The sequence below is a fragment of the Corylus avellana genome, chromosome ca2, assembly GCF_901000735.1.
Source record: "Corylus avellana chromosome ca2, CavTom2PMs-1.0".
In the NCBI taxonomy this organism is placed as follows: Eukaryota; Viridiplantae; Streptophyta; class Magnoliopsida; order Fagales; family Betulaceae; genus Corylus; species Corylus avellana.
Window position 1 is genome coordinate 19540284 of NC_081542.1, and position 21299 is coordinate 19561582.

Consider the following 21299-nt stretch of genomic DNA (forward strand, 5'->3'; position numbering starts at 1 on the left):
AGAGAACTTATAGCCAAATGAATTTTGTGTGAAAACTTAACCTAATTTTGGAACTTTAAAGAATAAATAAAATAAAATATGATATATCTACGTGGGACAAGGTTGAACATGCTGACGTGGCAGAATCCTGTTATAAAGTATACATGTACTCTAAACTGGGACCCATGAAACGCAGCTCCAGCGAGAAATCCTTCTCCGGGTCAGAGATGGAATAGTAAAAAGTAAGGAAATAAAATATAAAATAAAATCACCTCCATAAATCCCTTGCTTTTGTGGATACATTAACTAGTTTGTCTTTGCCGAAGGGCGAATAGCAGAGAGAGGGACTCAGAGACGCACCCCAAATCCCTAAATTGGACGCGTTGATCATTGAAATCGGAGAAGGAGAAGGAGAAGAGAAGAGAAGAGAAGGGAAGGAACAAAATGGGAAAGAAGAAGAAGAGAGCGTCGTCGAAGGTGTGGTGTTACTACTGCGACAGGGAGTTTGAGGACGAGAAGATTCTGGTGCAGCACCAGAAGGCCAAGCACTTCAAGTGCCATGTCTGTCACAAGAAGCTCTCCACCGCCGGGGGCATGGCCATACACGTCCTCCAGGTTCACAAGGAGTCCGTCACCAAGTAAATTCCATTCTTTCTTACCAAACCCTAATTACACACGCACACACATGATCTGCTCTAAAAAGGGTTTTATTTGAATGGCCAAATAGTGCCTTTAACGAGAAAATTTGGGCTCTAATTGATTTGGGGTCTCTTGGAATCGGTGTTGAACTGCCCTATTAGTTGATTTTTTGTAAAGTTTTATTTTTCTTGGTTGTACGAGTTATTGGGGGTTTTAATCGATCAAGTTGTGTTTGTCAAAATTGTAGCTTTTAACTCGATTAGTCTTGGGTGCAAGATAATGAAAGCGGGATTCTTTTATCTTTTCTATTGTTTATCTTTGGACAGCTGCAATTGTAGCTCCTTTGGTGCTTAGTTTTCATATTTCCTGTTCTTTTTCCTCCTCCTACCTAGGTGTTTGTCCGTGTACCTGAGTAGTGCTATTCGCTTTTAATGATACTTCTTTTTTTGTTTAGCTGGAAACTCAGTTCTTTACATCAAACAACGAAAAACCAAACCCAACTCAAACAATTACAAATGGTCTCCTACAAAAAAATCACAAGCTAAAAAAAATACTACCACCCATTAAAGAAAAAAAAGAGTTTTGTCACCCATTTTGAACCAAGATACTTAGAGGACTGCTCCAATTCTCACAAATCTTGACATTTTCAATAGTATGCTTAAAATTTCCTTTGCCCTTCCCCATGATTCTTGTACTAATCTCCCAACAAATAAGCTGTAATATGTGCTCCTCAGAATTCACCCTGTTGCAAAATTTAATACTATTCTGGTGCTTCCATATGTGATACACAGTTGCCCCCAAAAGCCAATTTACACACAGTGCATTGCAAAATTTTCCCCTTCCATGCCTTCCCTCACCACCTCATCCCAATCGAGCCAAATAGGACTAACCAAACTTTTAAGCATCACTTCTTTCCATAACCTCTTACTCCAATCACACTCAAAAAATAAATGCTCCCTACTTTCAATAGTATGGTGACAAAATACGCACTTCATATCCTCCACCATACCCTAACTTAGCAACCTATCCCCAGTACATAAGCCCCCTATAATAGCCAGCCATAGGAAGAAAGAGTGTCTATGAATAGCAAAAGAAAACCATACCAGTTTATGCCATCCAACTTTAGGAAACTTCTCTCTAAGAGCCTCCCATGTGTCCCTACAAGAATATTTGTGGTTCTTTAAAGGCTGCCAAATTGGCATATCATGAACACCCAAATCCGCTAGAGACAAACGGCTTTGAATTGCAACCAGCTCTTCCGGCCTAGCTGGCAGCCAATTCCAATCTCCATTTTTCATCACACTTCGATTACTTGTATAAAAAAAAAGGGGTACAGTCGGAAGTTATTTAATTATCTAGGGAAGTAGGAATATTTTTATGGTTAATTGTTGGTTGTACGTGGGCTGGTATTGGCTGCTTCGACATTGTTTGTTTAAATATGTATCTGGGGCATGCATTGGAGAGGAGGAAGTAACATTAAATTAGTATGAAACAACCAAGAACAATGGGTTGCTTCAGAAATTAACACTTATGGTAGTTGTGAATGGGTGTTTTGTGGAATTGAGGAATAGAACTGGAGATGGCCACCATAGGTTTTTGTTGGTAAAGGTTTGAGTATTTCTATGAAGATACCTTACATTGGTTTTTTAGTTATCTTTTGAAACTGTTAAGCTGTCTCTGGTCAATTATGTTGCCATTCTACTGATCCTTTTTGTGATGATAATGTTGTTTTTTGCAGAGTTCCCAATGCAAAACCTGGTAGAGAGTCCACAGATATTGAAATATATGGAATGCAAGGAATCCCACCTGATGTCTTGGCTGCTCACTATGGAGAGGAAGGTGAGGATCCTTTAAAAACGTGGAAAAATATGTTATTATCTCGTTGCTTTCTACATTTTTAGTGTACTTTGCATTATCATAATTATAGTGATTGGGAAACCTATTCTTTCTCCTATATTTTCCTCTTATGTTGTACCATCAAATCTTAAATTTGGAACTTAGCTGTTGGCTGATTAAGCCTATGAAATGTTAAGCATTTTCTTTGGAATACTTGGGTTTTCAAACTGGATTCATGGGTTGCAAAATCAAGGGCAAGCATTTGATATGTAATAGGGATTGCTCAAGTCGTTTATCAAAAATAGGAATTGCTCAAGTCTCCAATTGAATGGATTGGGTTTAGTACTTAAATCTCCTATTTCTGCGTAAGAATAGGGTAGCTTTCCTGTTTTGTTTGCTGCTTGCTTTTAGCACAGTTTCGCAGGCCTTGTGTTATAAGTCCGCCTTGTAGGTAAGATCTTATTACAAGATCCTTGCTTCTACAAATCCCATCCCTTTCCCATGGAAAAGTATTTGGCGCACTAAGGTTCCTTCAAGAGTGGCTTTCTTTGTTTGGACGGCCGTGCTTGGGAAGACTCTAACATTGGATAATGTTCGGAAGAGAGGTATTGTAGTGGTAAATCGTTGTTGCATGTGTGAATCGGATGGGGAGTCAGTTGATCATCTCTTTCTTCATTGTGGGGTTGCGCGTATCTTGTGGAATGCCGTGTTCTCTCGGTTTGGTTTGTGTTGGGTGATGCCTGGTTGTGTTAGGGAGTTGTATGCTTCTTGGTGGGTGGGTGGCAAGTCTCGCAGTGCTGTTGTGTGGAAGATGGTTCCTCTTTGCCTCATGTGGTGCATCTGGAGTGAGAGAAATGCTAGATGTTTCGAGGACTCATCTAGGAATATAGAGGACATTGTACACTTTTTCTTGTACACTCTTTTCACTTGGACTGCTGGATGGCTAGCGCCTATAGTGATTAGCTTCCCTGACTTTCTTTTTATGTTTTCTTCTTCTTTTTCTTCCTCTTAGTCGCTCTCTTGTATACACCCTGTGTACTTGGGTTGCGCCCCTCTGCGCTCTTTAATTCATCTTTTTACTTATCAAAAAAAAAAAAAGTCCGCCTTGTAGGTTAGAGCCAATTGAAATAATCTTATACCTTGATAAAGCCCATTTAAATAGTTGCAATAGCACTTTGTGGTTATAGCTCTGATTTTGGTTATTCTTAATTAGGATTGCCTATGTGGTAGTGCCGTCATCTAATAAGATCACTGACACTGATTTCTAATAGTAATGGTTTATATCTAAATATGATATCCAATCATGAATGGTTGAATGTATTAGTGAAATGTTATTGAGTTATATCATCAATATATTAATCAACAGTTTTATTTTATTTTTGCATGTACTATATAACATTGTGAATTATCATAGATATAACAATTTTTAGGAATATGATACTAAAGCATGCTCTATAATGTAATTTAAGAGCTGAAAAAGTTAATTCAAGAATTTCCTTGTTTTATTCACAATTTCTGTAATTATTTCTTTATGTAAATTCCAGTATTAACACAATTGCTATATTCTGTGATGTTTCTGTATCTTGGAACTTCTGTAAGATGGTTGAAATTGATATTTATTGCTTGAGTTTTGATACTTTTTTTTTCCCATTTACATGGGATCGTTGCACTGCAAAATCTTTTCTTGGTTCTCTGTAGCCCATTGGCAAATAATTCTTTCGCAGAAAGCTTTTGTTAGCTTGGCAGACTTGTACACATTGTTGTTGTTGTTTTCCTCCTGGGCATGAGGATAAACTGCTTAATCCGTTAGGGGTGAAAGTTCCTGGATTACCTGGTAACTGGTTCTGGCGGGTGGGGTCAGTTACACGTAGGAGTTTGATTAATGGTGAGGATTGTTGTATAGTATGCGTTTGCGACGTGCAATTAATCTGAGTAAAGTTCTCCTACGTTATCAAAAAAAAAAAAAAAATTTCTTCCACAGTGCTTGGTTTTCCATCTGAAACATAATGTTCTTGTTCTCTCTCTCTCTCTCTCAGTTTTCTTCTCTATTCTCAAAATACTTCTTTGATAATTGTTATTGTTGTGGCTTGGTTGTGGGAGGCCTTATTACGTTAGAAATTAGGCAGTAAGGGGTCACATATGAACATAGCATGTGGTTTACGTTTAGCGCAAAATCTAGTCAAGGGCAATTCAATAACTGAGCTGACCCTACTTGAGATGTGTGATTTTGTGTGGGTATTGAAAGGTCCGGTCTGGTCCTAGGTTATGCGAATATAAATGATTGAGTAATGTGTTTTTGGGTTAAAAGGTGGGTATGTTAACCAGCCGAAGAACTCATCCCCATATATGTAGAAGGAGCATGCCGTAGTTTGGTGTTCCAGGTCCTATATAACATTTAAATTGGAATGACCCTTCAGTTTATTGGGCTGAAAGATTAGGAAGCATGTCTTGGTCAGCTGCTCAGTTTGAAAGGAGGATGCATTTTGAAAGGGGCAAACGGTACTCCAACTATCAACTCATGAATCCATTCATGTGGGGGTGGTGAAATTTTTAAGAGGATGGTGGTAGGGAAGCACCTGCTAAACAATTGGTGACACTAAAGGTTGATGGGAGCTTCATCTCCTTCCCTTCTCCTCTATTTTAGTAGTAGCCTATCCCAGTGTACACCAACATTCGCAATAAAAAGACGGGAAAATTATAAGAAATTGCAACTCCCAAACTACAAATCAGTTCATTTGCTCTCAGGCAAAATGACCCTATAGTTTGCAGTTGTGGTTTCAGAGGAAATAATTCTTTTGTGCATTTGATTAGTTATTACCATGTGTATCTTTCCTTTTCGTCAAATTACATCCAGTATTAAAATGTTCCAAATAGTGAGGTTCTTTTTACACATTAGCGGTGAGTTTGAAGATGTTGCATTTAGGAAGTTAAACCCAGTAATAGACTATGATTACCTTCTGACATTCATGACTTTTTTGCAGAAGAAGAGGCTGCATCAAAAGCAGCTAAATTGGATATCCCATCCACCCCACTCGTTGGCGGTGTTGTGCCAGGATCATTGGGCATTGGATATCCTCCTCAATCTACTTTGGGATTAATTCAGCCAATGTATGTTTTCTATTAGATTTTTCTCCCAAGATTTTTATGCTACACAATTATGCTGCATTTGGTCTCTAGTGAAGTAGATCCCGCATTCTCAAAATTTTCACTTTTCATGGTGGTTTGTAGAAAAAAAGCAAAAAACAGTGTTCTGTGCTTTGCAAGATATGTGATTAATGCATACATGATTAGCTCACATTTTGATTATTTTTCTTTTCTTTGGGGGCTTTGGTTACAGTTACAGTTCTGCAATGCCAGTGCCTCCTGCTGCTTGGCCAATTCCACCTCGTCCCCAGCCCTGGTACCCACAGCATCCAGCAGTTTCAGTTCCTCCTCCTCCCCCATTGGGTTACGCACAACAACCATTGTTTCCTGTGCAGAATGCGAGGCCTCCTTTGCAGTCACCCGCATCATCTGCACTACAGCCTTCACAGATAACTCCTCCAGGACTGCCCGTGTCCACCCCTTCTGCCCCTGTATCACAACCATTGTTCCCTGTTATTGTGAACAATAATATACCTACTCAAAGTTCACCTTTTTCTGCTCCTATGCTTTCAACAAGTATTATGTCAAGCTCTCCAGCAGAACATAAAGGCTCAATTGATCCACATTCAGGTGCTAATGCTTTGGTGACAAGTAACTACCAAGCACCTAACATTCCAGGTTGGATATGTTTTACAATTGATTTCTGCAAATTGGTTTTTTCAATTCTGGCTTTCTATCGATTCTCATAGTGGTTGATTTTGGAAATAGGTCTCGAATTGAGTTTTACAAAAATTTCAGAATACTGTAATAAATTGTTAGGTTGTGATTAAAATAAATTGAAAATAAACGATTAATCATGAAATTATGTCATAATATATAGGCATGTGGTTTGAGTGGTATTGGCATGGCTAGATGTTAATTTACATTGGTGGAAACAATCGTGTGTATTCAATCATGTTTAATTGAACCGCTACCTTGTATCTCTTAGTTTGGAGACTTAACAATGCCATACATAGGAGTCAAAAATTGGTATCTCCTTTGTTTTATTTAATTATATCTACAAGAAATCTATCTAAATACTGTTATTCCATTATGAGTTTGACTCTCTCTCTCTGTGTATATATGTGTGTGTGTGCGCGCGCGCCTGTGCACATGCGTGTGCATGTGTCTACACATATACCTACAAAATCATCACCTATTAAATGTGAAATCAACCAACTATTACGATAGGAATAACTTTGCTGCTGTTGTGCATTAGTTGGGCCACAATGCTACTTCAATTTGGTTTGTTTTGGTTATAAGGTGGCTGGGTAATTTTCACCGGATTCCATGTCAAGAAGTTGAACTTTGATAACTAGGTGTTTGGCTGCTTTGGTGTGGACTTGCCCAAAAATACATCTCACTCCTAATTGGTGTCTTCATAGTTTATAATTATGTTGATTTTGTGAATCTCTGTAATTTAATGTATTTTTTTGAACTTACATTAGGTGGGCCGTTGAGCAATTCACATTCTTATGCATCTGGTCCAAATACTGGTGGTCCTTCAATTGGACCACCCCCAGTAATTGCAAACAAAGCTCCTGCTACCCAGCCAGCCACTAATGAAGTCTATCTAGTTTGGGATGATGAGGCAATGTCCATGGTTAGTTGTTTTCTCCAAATGCCCATTATGGATGCTTTTGACTATTATCATTGCTAAATTGGTACATCTGGTTATTGCAGGAGGAAAGAAGAATGTCCCTAACGAAGTATCAGGTGCATGATGAAACTAGCCAGGTAAGTTATACTACCTCTTTCATATATGGAGTTGGTTTCGCATCTAACCCAATGGGTAGGCTTTACTTTTCGTGTTTTCAGATTCAATTCTTTACGCTTTCTTTCCTATTTAGAGGTATTTTCTGTATGAATCTTCAATTGCTTCCTCTTTAAAAGAACAACACACTTGGTTAAGAATATGTTAAACCATTTAATTGTTCCATTTTTCTTCTTCCCACCCATTCGGTTGATGGGCATATAAACTGCCATCTTCGGTTTGCACGCAATGACACCACCCTTGTTGGGCATCGAAAAATGCAAGTAGGTACTTACATTATTTTTGCTGGTAATTAGTAATTACAATTTTGTCAAGCTAGCTACTTATCAAAAAAACAATTTTGTCAAGCTTGCTGGAATCAACTCCAGGATTCTTCAACTAGCATTTGTAGTCAGTTAAGAACAATTTGTATGTATTTTCTCTTTTAAAATTTGAATTTACCTGTTGTTATTCATTCTCCCTATGCTTGATTCCGAAATGTGGGGTTTTGGGTGGAACAAGATCTTACCCATCAGATTTTTGCGTATTCGTACAATTTGTTTTATGATCGAACAGTGAATTCAGACTTGGCCAGGTCAGCTTCTTCTGCAAAGTTTGGTATATCTTGCTTAGGACCAAGCTTTATGACGTATCTGGTTTGTCCAAGGGGTTGACAGTGAGGGTTCCTTTCTGATCATCCCTATTGTGATTATATGTTGCAGATGAGCTCAATTGATGCAGCCATAGACAGAAGAATATCGGAAAGCAGGCTTGCTGGTCGAATGGCCTTTTAGATGAAATGGAGGCCATGGTGAATCATTTCTGTCGATGCATTGAAGTACAAGACGCAGCCCTGGTCTTCATTCTCACCCGCTCAACATTTATTTGTGCTGTATTCTTTGCAAGAGAGGTTGGAGCAGTAAATTTTGTTAATTATGAAATGGGAGGGGTCTCCAGAGAAGTTGCAATAACAATTTTTTCTCTTTAATTTTGGGTTAAACGTTTTAGGATCTAGTCTTGAACCCCTCTTGACATCGCATCTAATTGAGCCCTCTGGATACATATGTATCATTGGATCTTTGTAAACAATTACTTGCTCCCTTGTCTTTTAATATTAACGAAGAGATAGCCTTCTCTCTCTCTCTCTCTCTCTCTCTCTCTCTCTCTCTCTCTTCTGTGGTCTTGGCATTGATTTTTGTTAGTCTAATGTCAGTAGTAGGATTTCTATCATCTTTCTACTTTGATCTTCATTAATGCTATTTGTTCAGAAATAAAAAAATACCCATAAAATAGATTAATAGAACAATGGGATTGCCGGTTGCTTAAAGGAATATATTTTAGATCTGGGCATAGAGATTGCTCTTGAGGAGTATCTGTTTCAATTCTATCTGAACACAGAAGAGGGTCTTTATGTTTTATTTTTTATTTTTTGAACTTGATAAAACATTGGGTTGTCATAAACATAATGTGAAGGGGCTAAATTATTCAGACTATATAAATTGATACTTACATCAAAGTTCAAGGGTGATAATTGTGTTTCCAAAAATGAATTACGTGAATTTCAACGGAGTAAATGAAGATACAAAGAAGTGAATTAAAATGGATGTAGAAATAGCTTGACTTCATAATATAATTTCCTAGCCGACGCAATTGGTTTAGCGGCTTTAGCCTATCTTTCCTTTTTGAGTTACGTCCCTAGCATTTTGGCCATTGAACTGCAGCATTTTTCTTCCCATTCTTCTATACTATGCTGATTAGTCTTATCCCTAAGAAGCTAACAGCATACTCCAGGCAATCAGTTTATAGGAGAGAATAAAGATATATTGTTTTCAATGAAGTGATGATACATGTTCCAAAATGTCTTCCTGATGCACTGTGTAGTACTTTTCAAATAAATTTATGTCCATAGAATGCAAGAACTTCACCCAAGTTAGCTAAAATGCTGAAATGGCTTCCACGCAAAATGGCAATGGGAGAGGTTTTGAACTTCGGTTGTTCTTGTTGGTGTATGGAACTGGTAATGGCCTTAAGTCACCTTCTAGGAAGGAATTTTATCTACAAAAGAGGTGGAAGATGTCAGAAGCTCGTTAGACTTGAGGGTTGGAGGAACTTGGATGTTTAAGTAAGGGGTGAGAGAGATAGCAGATTTGGTAAGAAGAGCATTATTGATAGAGTTGTGGAATAGTAAAAAATGTGTATCTTTGGCCTTATATACAAGCATGTAGAATATTCTAGAGTTTTCTGAAGTGTGCCGGAAGGGTAATGGCTCTAGGTCCATTGGGTATTAGGCTCCTTTGATGTGCTGGAGGCAAGTCTATTCGGGCCCTTTGTATGTCGTGGGCTTTTAGGAGATTCCTAGGTTCTACATGAGTCCTTCAATTTCCTTACATGATTAGTAAATTTATCAATAAAAATTTTAAGAGCGTGTTGAAAAGTTCATGGTGGGTCTTAGCTTGTTGAGTCCTGTTGGTTCATCTTTGGGACCCTCTATGGGCCGTGGGTTTCAGGTGATTCCTAAATCCCACAATTCTAGAGCCATAACTCGTTGGTATTTGTGTTTGGATTCAAAATGACGGTCAATGTGAGGTTATCATGACTTGTTGATAGAATTTTGCCTCATTTTGCTATCCATTAATCTGATATAAAGTGTTTTTAACCAAAAACGTGACCCTTAACTTTATTTTTCTCGTTCTTTTTTGTTTGTGATTGATAATAGCATATTACCTTTTTTTTGTTCATTTTTGTTTATTATCCTTTATTAATATTCTATTTAATCAAAAATTTCATAAGAAGTAAATTTTTTGAAGATTTTGTAAGAGAGAATAGTATAGCTTTACTTTTACCCATCACCCATATACTAAATCTGAGTTAACTTACTTTGCAGGTTCATTGGCTCATCTACTTTGTTACTTTTTTTGGGTTTTCCAGAGCAGGTTCAGCCGATGAGTTAGCGTAGGCAGCAAGAAACAAGTCATGGATAGGATATGGTTGGAAGAAATTTCTCCGTGTATCCGTGATGTAATTTTGATCGAGAAACAAAACTCTATCAATTAATTTTCTTATGATAATACAAATCTTATTATTTCCAAAAAAAAAAAAAAAAAAAAAAAATTAGAAAAAGAGAGACATGGAGAGGACATCTAGCGTTATTTTTTATTTTTATTTTTTTTGATAGATAACCAAATTGCGGAATTTCATCAAATACTATGTTTTTTTTCTAGCACCTTATCTCTAATTTCTAATTTAATGCTATTAGATTTCTACTTTGGGGGACAATTCATATTATCACGATTGCCTAAACTTCTTAGCATATTATACCGAAAACATCTATTCAAATTTTGAACATTATTTATTAAATTACTATTTACCATATTTATAATGATTTACCATATATTAAATTACTATTTACCGCATTGGTGAGAATGGAACACAAGATATGCGGCTCGTAGCCGGAGTATTGCATGTGCATATATATGAAAATGCAAAATTTAGTTTTGTCAATCCAATTGATACGAAGTTGTATAATACATCTGACTCTCATGCATACAATATTCTAGATATTGGACGGATATATATCGTGATGAATTTTGGGGACGTGTTATTTTATAGGATATGATGGTCCTGGTGGAATCAAAATAGCTAGCTTGAGTTGTATTAATTTAACGTCCAATTTTCATAATAATCAGTTTTCTCAAATAATTAATGTTCTATATATGTGACCATATATATATATATAGGTAGTTTGTTACTGATCACTTACGTTCTACTCACATGGAAGTGGGTTGCATTTATTTAATACATGGTGGAATGCACCTTTTATTAGGAAGCATTATCTTCGATCGGACGATCGAGAATAAAATTATTATTATTATTATTATTATTTTATTTTTTAGCTTTAATTTCACTACATTTTTCATTTTTGTCTTAATTTTCCATTTTTCCAGCTCAATTTCTCATTCATGATATATATATTACTTAAATCCCAATATAATGCAACCGAAAAAAGACTCTTACTTACCAACTGAATGGAAGACATCAAGATAACTTTTAGTTGCATGGGTATGATATATATATATATTGTTTTTCTTTTTTATTCGTTTTTTTTACTAGGTTATTTTAATTTCATAATTTATCCCAATGATCCCAGCTAGCCCACTCTTAAAGGGTTTAATAGTAATTACCAATTACAACAGCTAGCCGTGCATGCCAAACCTTGGTACAGGCATTATTTAGAGTGAAAGTTATGCATGCAATATATATCAGCTAGCCATTAATGATCTATCCAGACTCCACCTCACCATTTGCCAAAAAAGATACGTGGAACTGCCATTAACATAGCCAGAAATGGCAGAAAAAAAATAGTGGAAGACAACTACTGGTTATCCCTCCATGGCAAAAATCAGTTGTTTTTTTTTTTTTCCACGTCGAACTAATTAATTAAATGATCAACAACTTATGGAACATAGAACATTATGTGCAATATTGGCCTCTCAGAGAACCATATCAATTTGTATTAATCAATAAAAGACAGATGCAGAAGAGAGAAGCACATGCATGTACTAGTATTTCTCATTTGACGAGGAATAACTTCAATAATTACAAACAAAACAAAAACCTGAAATTTTCCATTTTAGTCAAGTGGATGCTTACTTTTTTAGTAATGAGCTTCTTCTTCCGCTACACGTTCTTTTAAAAATGTACACATTTCTTTCAAGCTTTAATAGCTTTGCTGGTAGAGTTTTAAGCGTCCAGTCCATGTCTTTCCAAAAAAAACCAGCCCTCTTGTATTTAAAGCATTTCTCATTCTCTATAAAGTTTCTGATTTACATGGAGTTCTCCCAAATGCTTCTCAGATGATCGATCCTAAAGGGAACTAGCCAAGTGAAAGCGCTGTGTGTTGTGCAAAGATATCAAGGTGAGATTCACTTTCTTTCACCATGAATCTCTTTCTTCTTTTAATCTTCTTTAATTAGCATGTCTTCTTCTCTTTTGGTTGCAATTTGTTCGATCTTCGATCCATAGTTTCTTTCGGGCTAAGCCCACAAAATATATTTCACCATGAATCGCCATAAATGCAGCTTATTCTGTCTTTGCATTTTTCTGATATTACCTTCGAAAGCAGTGAACTCACCAATCACATCACAAAGAATGGGCACCTCCTAGTCACAGAACCGAACCTCCTCGACAAAGACCGGCATTGCGCACAGTGACATGATCGATGCCGTGCAAGGCATGGGTTGGGTGTCATGTGGCCGCCGGTGCCGGCCGCGTGTAAGTGCCGGCGGGGAGGGTGAAATAAGCTAATTCGGGTCATGTAGATGGGTACGTAGTTATTACCTGAGAAGGCCCAGCCCGGTTTTCTAATTATGTCTTTTAAAAAAGGTAGGCCGACTCATTTGATTCAGCCCAGTCTAGGCCTAATTTAGTTTTTAAAAAGGCTGGACCCACCCATTTGGTTCAGCCCAATAAAAAGGAATCCATTGGGATTGCGGGCGGAACCAAGCAGGCCTTCAGCTCTGCCAGGTCCATTTCATTAAGAAAAAACAAAAATGGTTTTGCCGGTTGAGGGCCCGATCTTTCCTTTTGACGATGATAGTTGAAAACTCTGTTAGAACCTAGAATCTGTCTTCACCTTTAAGCCAAGCCATAACTTCTTGATGTTTGTGTTTGGAGCGAGAATGACAATCAATGTGAAATTATCATGACATGCCGATAGGCTTTTGCCTAATTTTACGATCCTCTAATTTGACATAAACTATTTATTTTTACCAAAAACCCGACCCTTAACTCATTTTTTCTAGTTCTTTTTTGTTTGTTATTGGTTCATTTTGTTTGATATCCTTAATTAATATTCTAATTAGTTTTTGAAAATCAGTAAATTATAAATCAAATTTTTATGAGAACTATAAAATTTGAACATTTTGTAAGAGAGAATAGTATAGCTTTATATATATATATATCATTTTTGTCCTAATTTTGAGTTTTGAATATATATAATTTCATATACTCTCATTAACATTGTAGAGTATATCAAATCATCGTATCGGTGATTGCTCCTCTCAGATGGCTCTTACTTTGGTGCGTGCTCATACTTTGGTACGTTCTTCTCTCTCCCATTGTATTATTAATGATGTATTCTCCAATATTCATTTACTAACTACTTATTTAAGTAAAAAAACTGACTTTATTCTTTTTCTTTTCTTTTTGTAATAAACATAATTTTTTTTTTTTTTTTAAATTGATCCTCAATTGTAACGAAGGCGTAAACGAACTTAGTAGAAAGTCCAAAGCAATTACAATTACACTAAATGAAAATGATGAAGAATTAATTACGAAAAATGTAAAATCGAAACATTAATCAAAACGAAGTATCATAATGTATCTCCCTTTGTCCCAAGGCATTTTAAACATAACATGCAAATTAATGTGTGCATGCATGTGATAGTTCCTCCAACTTAGTATATGCTTTCTTGCCATGCCACCTAGTTTACTTGCTTCGTGCCCTGAAAAGGGAAAAACAAATAGAAAAATATTAGTTAACAATGAACGTACATTTTATCAAAACAAATTAAGTTAAGCACATAAAACACTTTAATGTAAGATAAATACTAACTTCAAAAATTTTCTGTTACGTACCCTATAAATCATTATTTAAATTTTGATCGAATTTAAATAAATGCATTTGTAATGGGTAAGGATTAATATTACTTTCCTCGTATCACCTTTATATTTACAAGATCCAACATTGATCAAGACCTATCTCACTTAAACTAGTTCGATCTGGACAGTTTGCACTTAACTCTTTAATGTACCTAGCTCCTACGAAATGGCTACTATTATAACCTGAATATTTTAGGCTTTGATTTCAGTAATCCCTGCTAATTGTTAATTCCCAAGTATTTATATATATCTAGAATTTTAGCTCTCTATCTTAGGGTTCGTTTGGGATTGCATGCGGTTTCAATAAGTGCGATTTTAAAAATAGCGTTTTTAAAATCGCTACTTTTTAAAATCGTAAAGGCCTTTAGTAAAACATGTTAAAAAATATTTTTTTATTAAATATTTGTTATGCGAATTCATGATTTTGGTTTAAATTTGCACTTTTTCAAATAAGCACCCCTTAGCTTGTTTATTGATATCGCAGATTTTTTTCCTATTTTAAATTAAGTGCTTTTTAAATAGCAATGCCAAACGCTTTACGTTTTACAATATCTTTTAAAAACACAGATTATTCTTGCGAAATCGCAATCCCAAACGCATCCTAAGATATTATATATAATTTTCAATTTGATTGGCTTCAAGTTATATATATTGTACCATATAAATTACATTAGACTTCTAGAGCAACCAAAGCATGTATATATGTAGGTCATTCTTTAAACGACCCATATGCATGTGTAGATATCATATGCCTAATTCTAATGTGACTTATACACTAAATGGAAAAAATATATTATATATCTAACATATATATATATATAATTTGCATGCAGATTCATATTATTTGCTCCATTTGTTTCTTTGCTTACGCCGGAGTGCAAGCAAATGATGATGAGGAAAATAAGCATCATCATGATCATGACGATAAGTGGAATGATTCTAGCCTTTGGGTGTTTGCCGCTTATATGGCTATCTTGATAGGCATTACCCTAGTTCTTTTCCTACTACTCTTTTTGTGGCACCGCTTCTGCCATGTGGATCCAGTGGCTGCTATGATACAAAGGTTCCCTGTTTTCACTTTTGTTCCTGGTGGGGAATCCGGGTTTGGAGCCACAGAGTGCAGCATCTGCCTGACGGAATTTGCCGATGGGGAGCATCTCCGGATGCTGCCGTGTGGACACATATACCACCGGCAGTGTCTTAGAGAGTTGGTCGCTTCAGGGAGCATGACTTGTCCAGATTGCCGCCATAATTTTGGCAATAATAATGCATGGGAAGTCAGATAATTAATTAGAGGTTTTATTTGTAAAGCTTTTGCTTACAGAACTTTGTAAAAGAAAAAACCTATATATACTACTTGAAAGCTTATAGTAACCTTTTGATATTAAAATGAAATATAATACTAATTAAAGATGTGTTTTAATTTCCATTTACAAGGGATCTCGTCAATAATCAACAACGAATATCCATATCTTCTATCAAATAATGTATAGTCAAATGTTATAACTTGAATGATTTCATAAACACGTAATAGGATAATTTGTTAGGTTTTAAGGAAGTTTAGATTCTTTCGAGTTTGATAAAGGTAAAGTTTTAACTTCATCCAAACAGACATGCAGTACATGATTCTAACACAGAAATGCATTGACAGTCAAGTAAATCCAACAAGAGGGCTGCCTTACAGTTCAAGTTTCCGGCTGGTATATATGTGTTCTCAAAGGAGCTAACTGCAGAGAAGTCATGGTGGTTGTGAGGGTCTTCTTATACAATTGAAGATGTTCTCTGTGCTGTATTATCCAATAAATCTCCATAATTCATCATTAAGTTAGAAGATCATACTAGCAATTAGAAGAAAAAAAAAGAAAAGCAGAAAGAAAGAAAGAAAAAAAGTGAGAAGATACTAGCATTTGCTGAAATTGAGGCCTTAGTTCTAATTCTCACCTCGAGTAATGTTGAAATTTTCATTGTGAGATTTGAACCCACGCCCCTAGTGTGTGCCTAACAACTTGAGAGTTTCCTTAAGACAACTGGATTAATTACCACGACCGCCAATAGTGAGAGAAGTTGATGTAAACCTATAATACCCTTAGGGTTGGTTTGGTCCAATATGCACACCAAAAGTCATGCATCGTTGAGAAATAAGTGTCAATTTCCTTTTCAGATCTCATTGGTTCTTAGAACCTAAAAGAGCCCCCATGCTAAGGCAGTCCCCAATTATAAACTTTTTAGTTTTGTCCCACCTAAAGTTCTAGTTTCACTATTGAGAATAAATTCAATAGAGATTTGACACAAATCAAGGAGTTATAATATATAGCTCAGATCGATCTTTTTGTGAAAATTGATATATATTTTTTTTTGTGTAATTTAATTTTTTTATGAGATCTTCCATAGTTGTTGGTTAGTAAATGATAAATCAAATATTGACTATGAAGCAGAGAAGAATAGTTTTTGTTTTTGGAAAGTTTTGGCTTGCTGGGTTCTCCATTGCTGGTCAGTTCTGTATTCTTCTTCCTCATTTGGTGTGTTTGTAGGATTGGTTAAAGTTGTGTTTTCGTCTCTCTCATTTGGTGCAATAGACAGGAGTATCTATTTCTTATTGGATGGCACAAAGAACCAGATATGTTCCAAGTCCCTATAGAAGTTATTATCAATTAAAAAAGATTATGAATCAAATATTTGTACTTAGAGGTTGGTCCACCCTTGAATAGCCTGTCATTGTGACTTCCTCCATTTCTTTTCCCTTAATTCATAACATTATCTTTTCATTAGTTCAATTGTTCCCATAAAGATAAATCACTACAGTTCATTATGAGCCAAATTATAGAAGAACTCGTATGAAAATAAAAGGTTCATAGGATTGAGAACAATTGAATTATAACAAACTTCTTACCTTAACATTGTGATGCCATTTTATTAGCCCTAATACAATGTTCATTGCCATGGATTAGGATTCACTACAATTGGCTGTCCGAATTTCAATAAAAGCCCACTTGCTACATGATTTATTGCATTTGGTCGATACATGATTCATGAGTCTGCTATATATATCGATCAACATCAATTTTGACCACTCTTAATTTGCCTCTTCCGAATCAAGGTTCTTCCCAAGAGGCGACCATTTGCCTCTGCTTGTGAAGCATCAACCATTAATCCATGAAAAACCTTTTGGGCATTTGGGAAAAAAAGTTCATTAGCCTTATTACGCCTTAGGTTACATTTTTGCTAATACCTCTAGTGGTTCCCAAAGAGTTTATGCAAATGCACAAATAATGATGCCCAAGAGTAATTTTTCAGCCTCGCACAATGTCATGACATAAACAACCTAGTCCACCGGCATGCATGGTTCTACCTATCGTTGGCTTCTCCTATACCTATTGTTGCCTTATACTAAACGATTCTCCTCCTAGCCGAATGGTCAACTTCAATGTAATGGATTTAAAAGCCCACCGTATTGATGATATGGGGACTTCCATTTTTTATTTTTTTTTTTATTTTTTATTATTATTATTTTTTTTTAAATGTCCACACAAGAGGGGGAGATGGGATTCGAACTAATGACATCTGCTTCATAAGGCGCGATCCCCAGTCGATTGAGCTACCCCTTGGGAACATGATATGAGGACTTTTCCTTCTTATGCTTTTGTGCTTTTCTTTGCTAATCAAGGGAATCTTCAACTTTCCTAGAAAAAAAAAAAAATTATATTCATGTCTTCCATAATTCCATTCAGTTGGCAAGTAAGAGTCTTTTCTAGGTTGTATTGGGATTTTAAGTAAAAGAATAAACCAAATTTTAATAAATGAAAAAATGAGCTAAAAAAAGGGGAAATTAAGACAACAATGGAAATGTATTTAAATTAAAGCTAGAAAAAAGAATTAAAAAAAAAAATTCAAAATCATTCTATTCCCAGAGATTATGCTTCTTAATAAAAAGTGCATTCCACACAAAAATTACACATGCAAATGCAGGTGAACACAAGTTACACAATCATGGTAATGGTATAATAACAAAATGGTTATGGTCACATCCAATATTAATAATTTGAAAGTAATTAATATTTTGAAAATGAGACCTTAAAATACAAGTCAAGCTCCTTTGATTCCACCAGGACCATCATATAAAATCGTACGTCCCCAATATTCACCATCATATCCAACATCTATAATATTGTATGCATTTTGATCAGATTTATACAACTCTGTATCAATTGGATTTGAAAAAAGAAATTTCGCATTCTCATATGCACATGCAATACGCCGACTATGAGCTAAATCTATTGTGTCCCAATCCTGTTGACGCGGAAGTTTGCCAGTGCCCATTGGAGGACTAGGTTGGTCCAATGGACTATAAACTTCTCCTCCCCAATCAGCTTGATTTGCGAACTCACTTAATTTGCTAAATAATGTTGGGGGCCAAAAACCAACTACAAAATTCTCATCATCAAAGTACAATGTCCATAGGCATTTTGTTGAATTTGGTCCGTCACATATTCCCTGCCATGAGGAAGAAAGAAAAACAAATAGTATTCGATTATAAGAACATATATTTATGGCTATTTATTTTTCCATGCACATATTAATTTTCTTACCTTATTGATTCGCAATTTTATTGCCTTTCGTTCTGGATGGGCATCGGGGCAGGTCCAGCCTAGAGGTATGTTAGAATTGATTTGTACATATCCGGGACAATCTTGATTAAAACATTGTATTCTTCCATCGATCTGATAAAGTTCACGGAATACAAGTGGTTTTTCTTTTTATCAATAAAAATATAAAATATAAATACTTTCATTTTTTTTTTTTAAAAAAAAAAAATTACTCGACATAGTTATCTACTAAACCCACCGTTACGTGAGTAAATAGCCGGGTCTTGTTGTCTTTGAACAATAAAGGATTTACCTGAAAGGAAATTTACCCCAATCCATATTACTTTTTATGTTGGGATAAAGGAAAAAATCATGACAAATGAAAAACTATTTCACATTAGAGAAGTACCGTGAAACCTGTTTTTATGCTGTCAAGACCGTTTGATAATGTCATCCGGAATGCACTATACTGGGATCCAATGATTCCTCTTGGGTTAAATAAGCGAAAGTAAGATTCAATTCCATCAAGCTTTCTATTGGGATCATCTTTTGTTCGAAGTATTGCATACTACATGACAACAATATGGTAGATTAAAGGACAAAAAAAAAAAAAAAAAAATGAAACAAGTATTTTTTGTTGCTAAGCACATGCAAGAAATGAAACTTACATGATGTCCAGGTTCTTCATCAATATTCGTCGGATGCATTTTGGCTCTTCCCAAGTCATCTTTATTGACTCTTCTAATCGGAACTGTTCCATAAGGACAACCTACGCCTTTAAACCTAGTATTTAATGGTGAATTCGCATTGGTTCCCCTTCCTTCTACAAACAACTTACGTTTCATCTGTAATAATACACTAAAAGTTAGAACGATATCAATGATAGGAGATGAGATTGTAAAAGAAATAGGTTTCAATAATGAATAGTACTTCAACCTCATATGTAGTATTCTTCCAAAATGGATGATTAAAGCCAGGTTGTTTGTAGAAATCAATACAATCATATATGTCTCCATCTCCTATCTGTAGATGTCAAATTAAATTAATGCAGATTAAAAAGTCAACAAATCGTTATGGTTATAATTAGGATAAAAACAATATTATAACAATTAAATATGGCTTGAGCATATATAGGCACACTACGTACTCTCCATCTCCTACGCAGAAATGCTAGGATAGATAATTTGATTTTTATCATTAATTATCAACTTGGTCATAACAATATTATTGGCATAATATATAAAATTTACTTAGAAAAAATGAATAAAAAGGACTTAATAAAATTAAGGAGTAACTTCCAGAAATCTTACTTGAATGCTTTTAATTGCAAACTTCTCAAGATTTAGAAATTGCTTCTTGAATTCCAACTCTTCCTTTGTAGATAATCCCCAGTCCGCTTCAGTTAAATTGTTGCTAACACAGATAAAGCAAAGGAAGAAAACTATTATGTCCACCCTTAAAGCCATTGCCCTCGACAAAATGGTTTGCCAAATCCGAGTTTGTCACGTATGTATATATAGATGGTATATACAAACTGCATTAATTACAAAATTTGTAGGATTTCCCAAAAATAATGACTCTATCGAAAAGAAAAGGAAAAACATAAAAACTGTATCAATTACAGAATTTATAGGATTACCAAATTCGAATGAATTAGGATCCTATTCCAATTGACCAAACAATAATGACAGATGATTCTAATTTTTTTTTTTTTTTTTTTTGAAAAATATTATTCCATTGAAGAAATTATCAAGAGCATAGCTCTAACATGACAGAGTAGACTGCTCTAAAGTTACAATAGAGATAATACATTCCGGAATTTCCTCCAACCAAACTTGTTCCGAGGAGCATGACAGTCCGAACTTTGCCAGTTCATGAGCTGCCATATTTGCTTCCCTCTTTACATGGCAACACATCCATATCCTCATTCTCCCCAGAATTGTCTTGGCATCCTCTATCACCTGACCGTAAAATATGAAATTAGCTCCAGGATCCATGAATGCTTGAACAACCTGTAGCGAATCCCCCTCCATGATAACTTCTTGAAGACCCACGTCCCTACAAAACTCCACAGCCTCACGAGCTGCCGTGGCTTCCGCAACTGCTGGTTCTTGGAGGATGGGAATTTTCTTACTTTGAGCAGCAATGACGGCACCCTGATAATCCCGTATGATCACTCCACATCCCAGGCAGGAATTTTTCCTATCAATCGCCACATCCCAGTTGGCTTTGTAGGTCCCCTCAGCAGGTGGCCTCCACTTGGTCTTAGCTGTCCTTACTGCAGGATCTGATTCACTCAGTTCCACTGCCTTATCGTTGGCAAAGCATAACTGGTCCCGGGTCAGCCTTGCTTCTTGAACAATCTTATTTGGATTTGCAAATTCCCCCCCCATGCAACACAGAGTTACGACGTGCCCAGATGCGTTTTGCAACCAAAGCAAAAAGAGACATTTCCTCTTCACTGCACTTCATTAATAACTGAGCCACCACGTCAATGAACTCCAGCCCCACCAACCTGGATATTTGGATCTTTGGATCACAAACCCCCCACACGTCCGAAGAGGAGGAGCATTCCCATAGAATGTGCGCCACAGTCTCCTTCTCCTTAAGGCAAAACAGACACATATTTTCAGCCACAACCTTCCGCTGCATTAATTTTTCCTTGGTCGGTAAAATATCCGCACATGCCCGCCACAGGAAGACCTTGGTAGCATTAGGAACTTTCA

The 21299-nt window shown here is 36.0% G+C and overlaps 3 protein-coding genes across 4 annotated transcripts; 2 read left to right on the forward strand and 1 right to left on the reverse strand.

The window, feature by feature from the left end:
* The first annotated feature begins 263 nt into the window (after window positions 1-263).
* On the forward strand, window positions 264-8470 carry LOC132171795 (protein SUPPRESSOR OF FRI 4-like). 2 transcript variants are annotated; one of them, XM_059583196.1, is made up of 7 exons: window positions 265-617; window positions 2357-2457; window positions 5436-5562; window positions 5792-6216; window positions 7026-7180; window positions 7261-7314; window positions 8053-8470. In XM_059583196.1, the coding sequence occupies exons 1-7, from the start codon at window positions 424-426 to the stop codon at window positions 8122-8124; spliced, it is 1128 nt and encodes a 375-aa protein (XP_059439179.1). In that variant the 5' UTR covers window positions 265-423; the 3' UTR covers window positions 8125-8470. The 2 variants fall into 2 exon arrangements, with proteins under 2 accessions (XP_059439178.1, XP_059439179.1); XM_059583195.1 differs by lacking the exon at window positions 8053-8470 and having other exon boundaries at window positions 264-617; window positions 7261-7594.
* Window positions 8471-14817: 6347 nt separating this feature from the next.
* LOC132169264 (receptor homology region, transmembrane domain- and RING domain-containing protein 1-like) lies at window positions 14818-15276 on the forward strand. Its single transcript, XM_059580326.1, has one exon. It carries the CDS (start codon window positions 14818-14820, stop codon window positions 15274-15276), a length of 459 nt encoding a protein of 152 aa, XP_059436309.1.
* A 2797-nt stretch (window positions 15277-18073) lies between these two features.
* LOC132169265 (protein neprosin-like) lies at window positions 18074-20039 on the reverse strand. The gene is made up of 5 exons (XM_059580327.1): window positions 19884-20039; window positions 19504-19596; window positions 19242-19418; window positions 18983-19141; window positions 18074-18481 (listed from the first exon to the last, which is right to left on the reverse strand). The coding sequence occupies exons 1-5, from the start codon at window positions 20037-20039 to the stop codon at window positions 18074-18076; spliced, it is 993 nt and encodes a 330-aa protein (XP_059436310.1).
* Between the last annotated feature and the right edge of the window lie 1260 nt (window positions 20040-21299).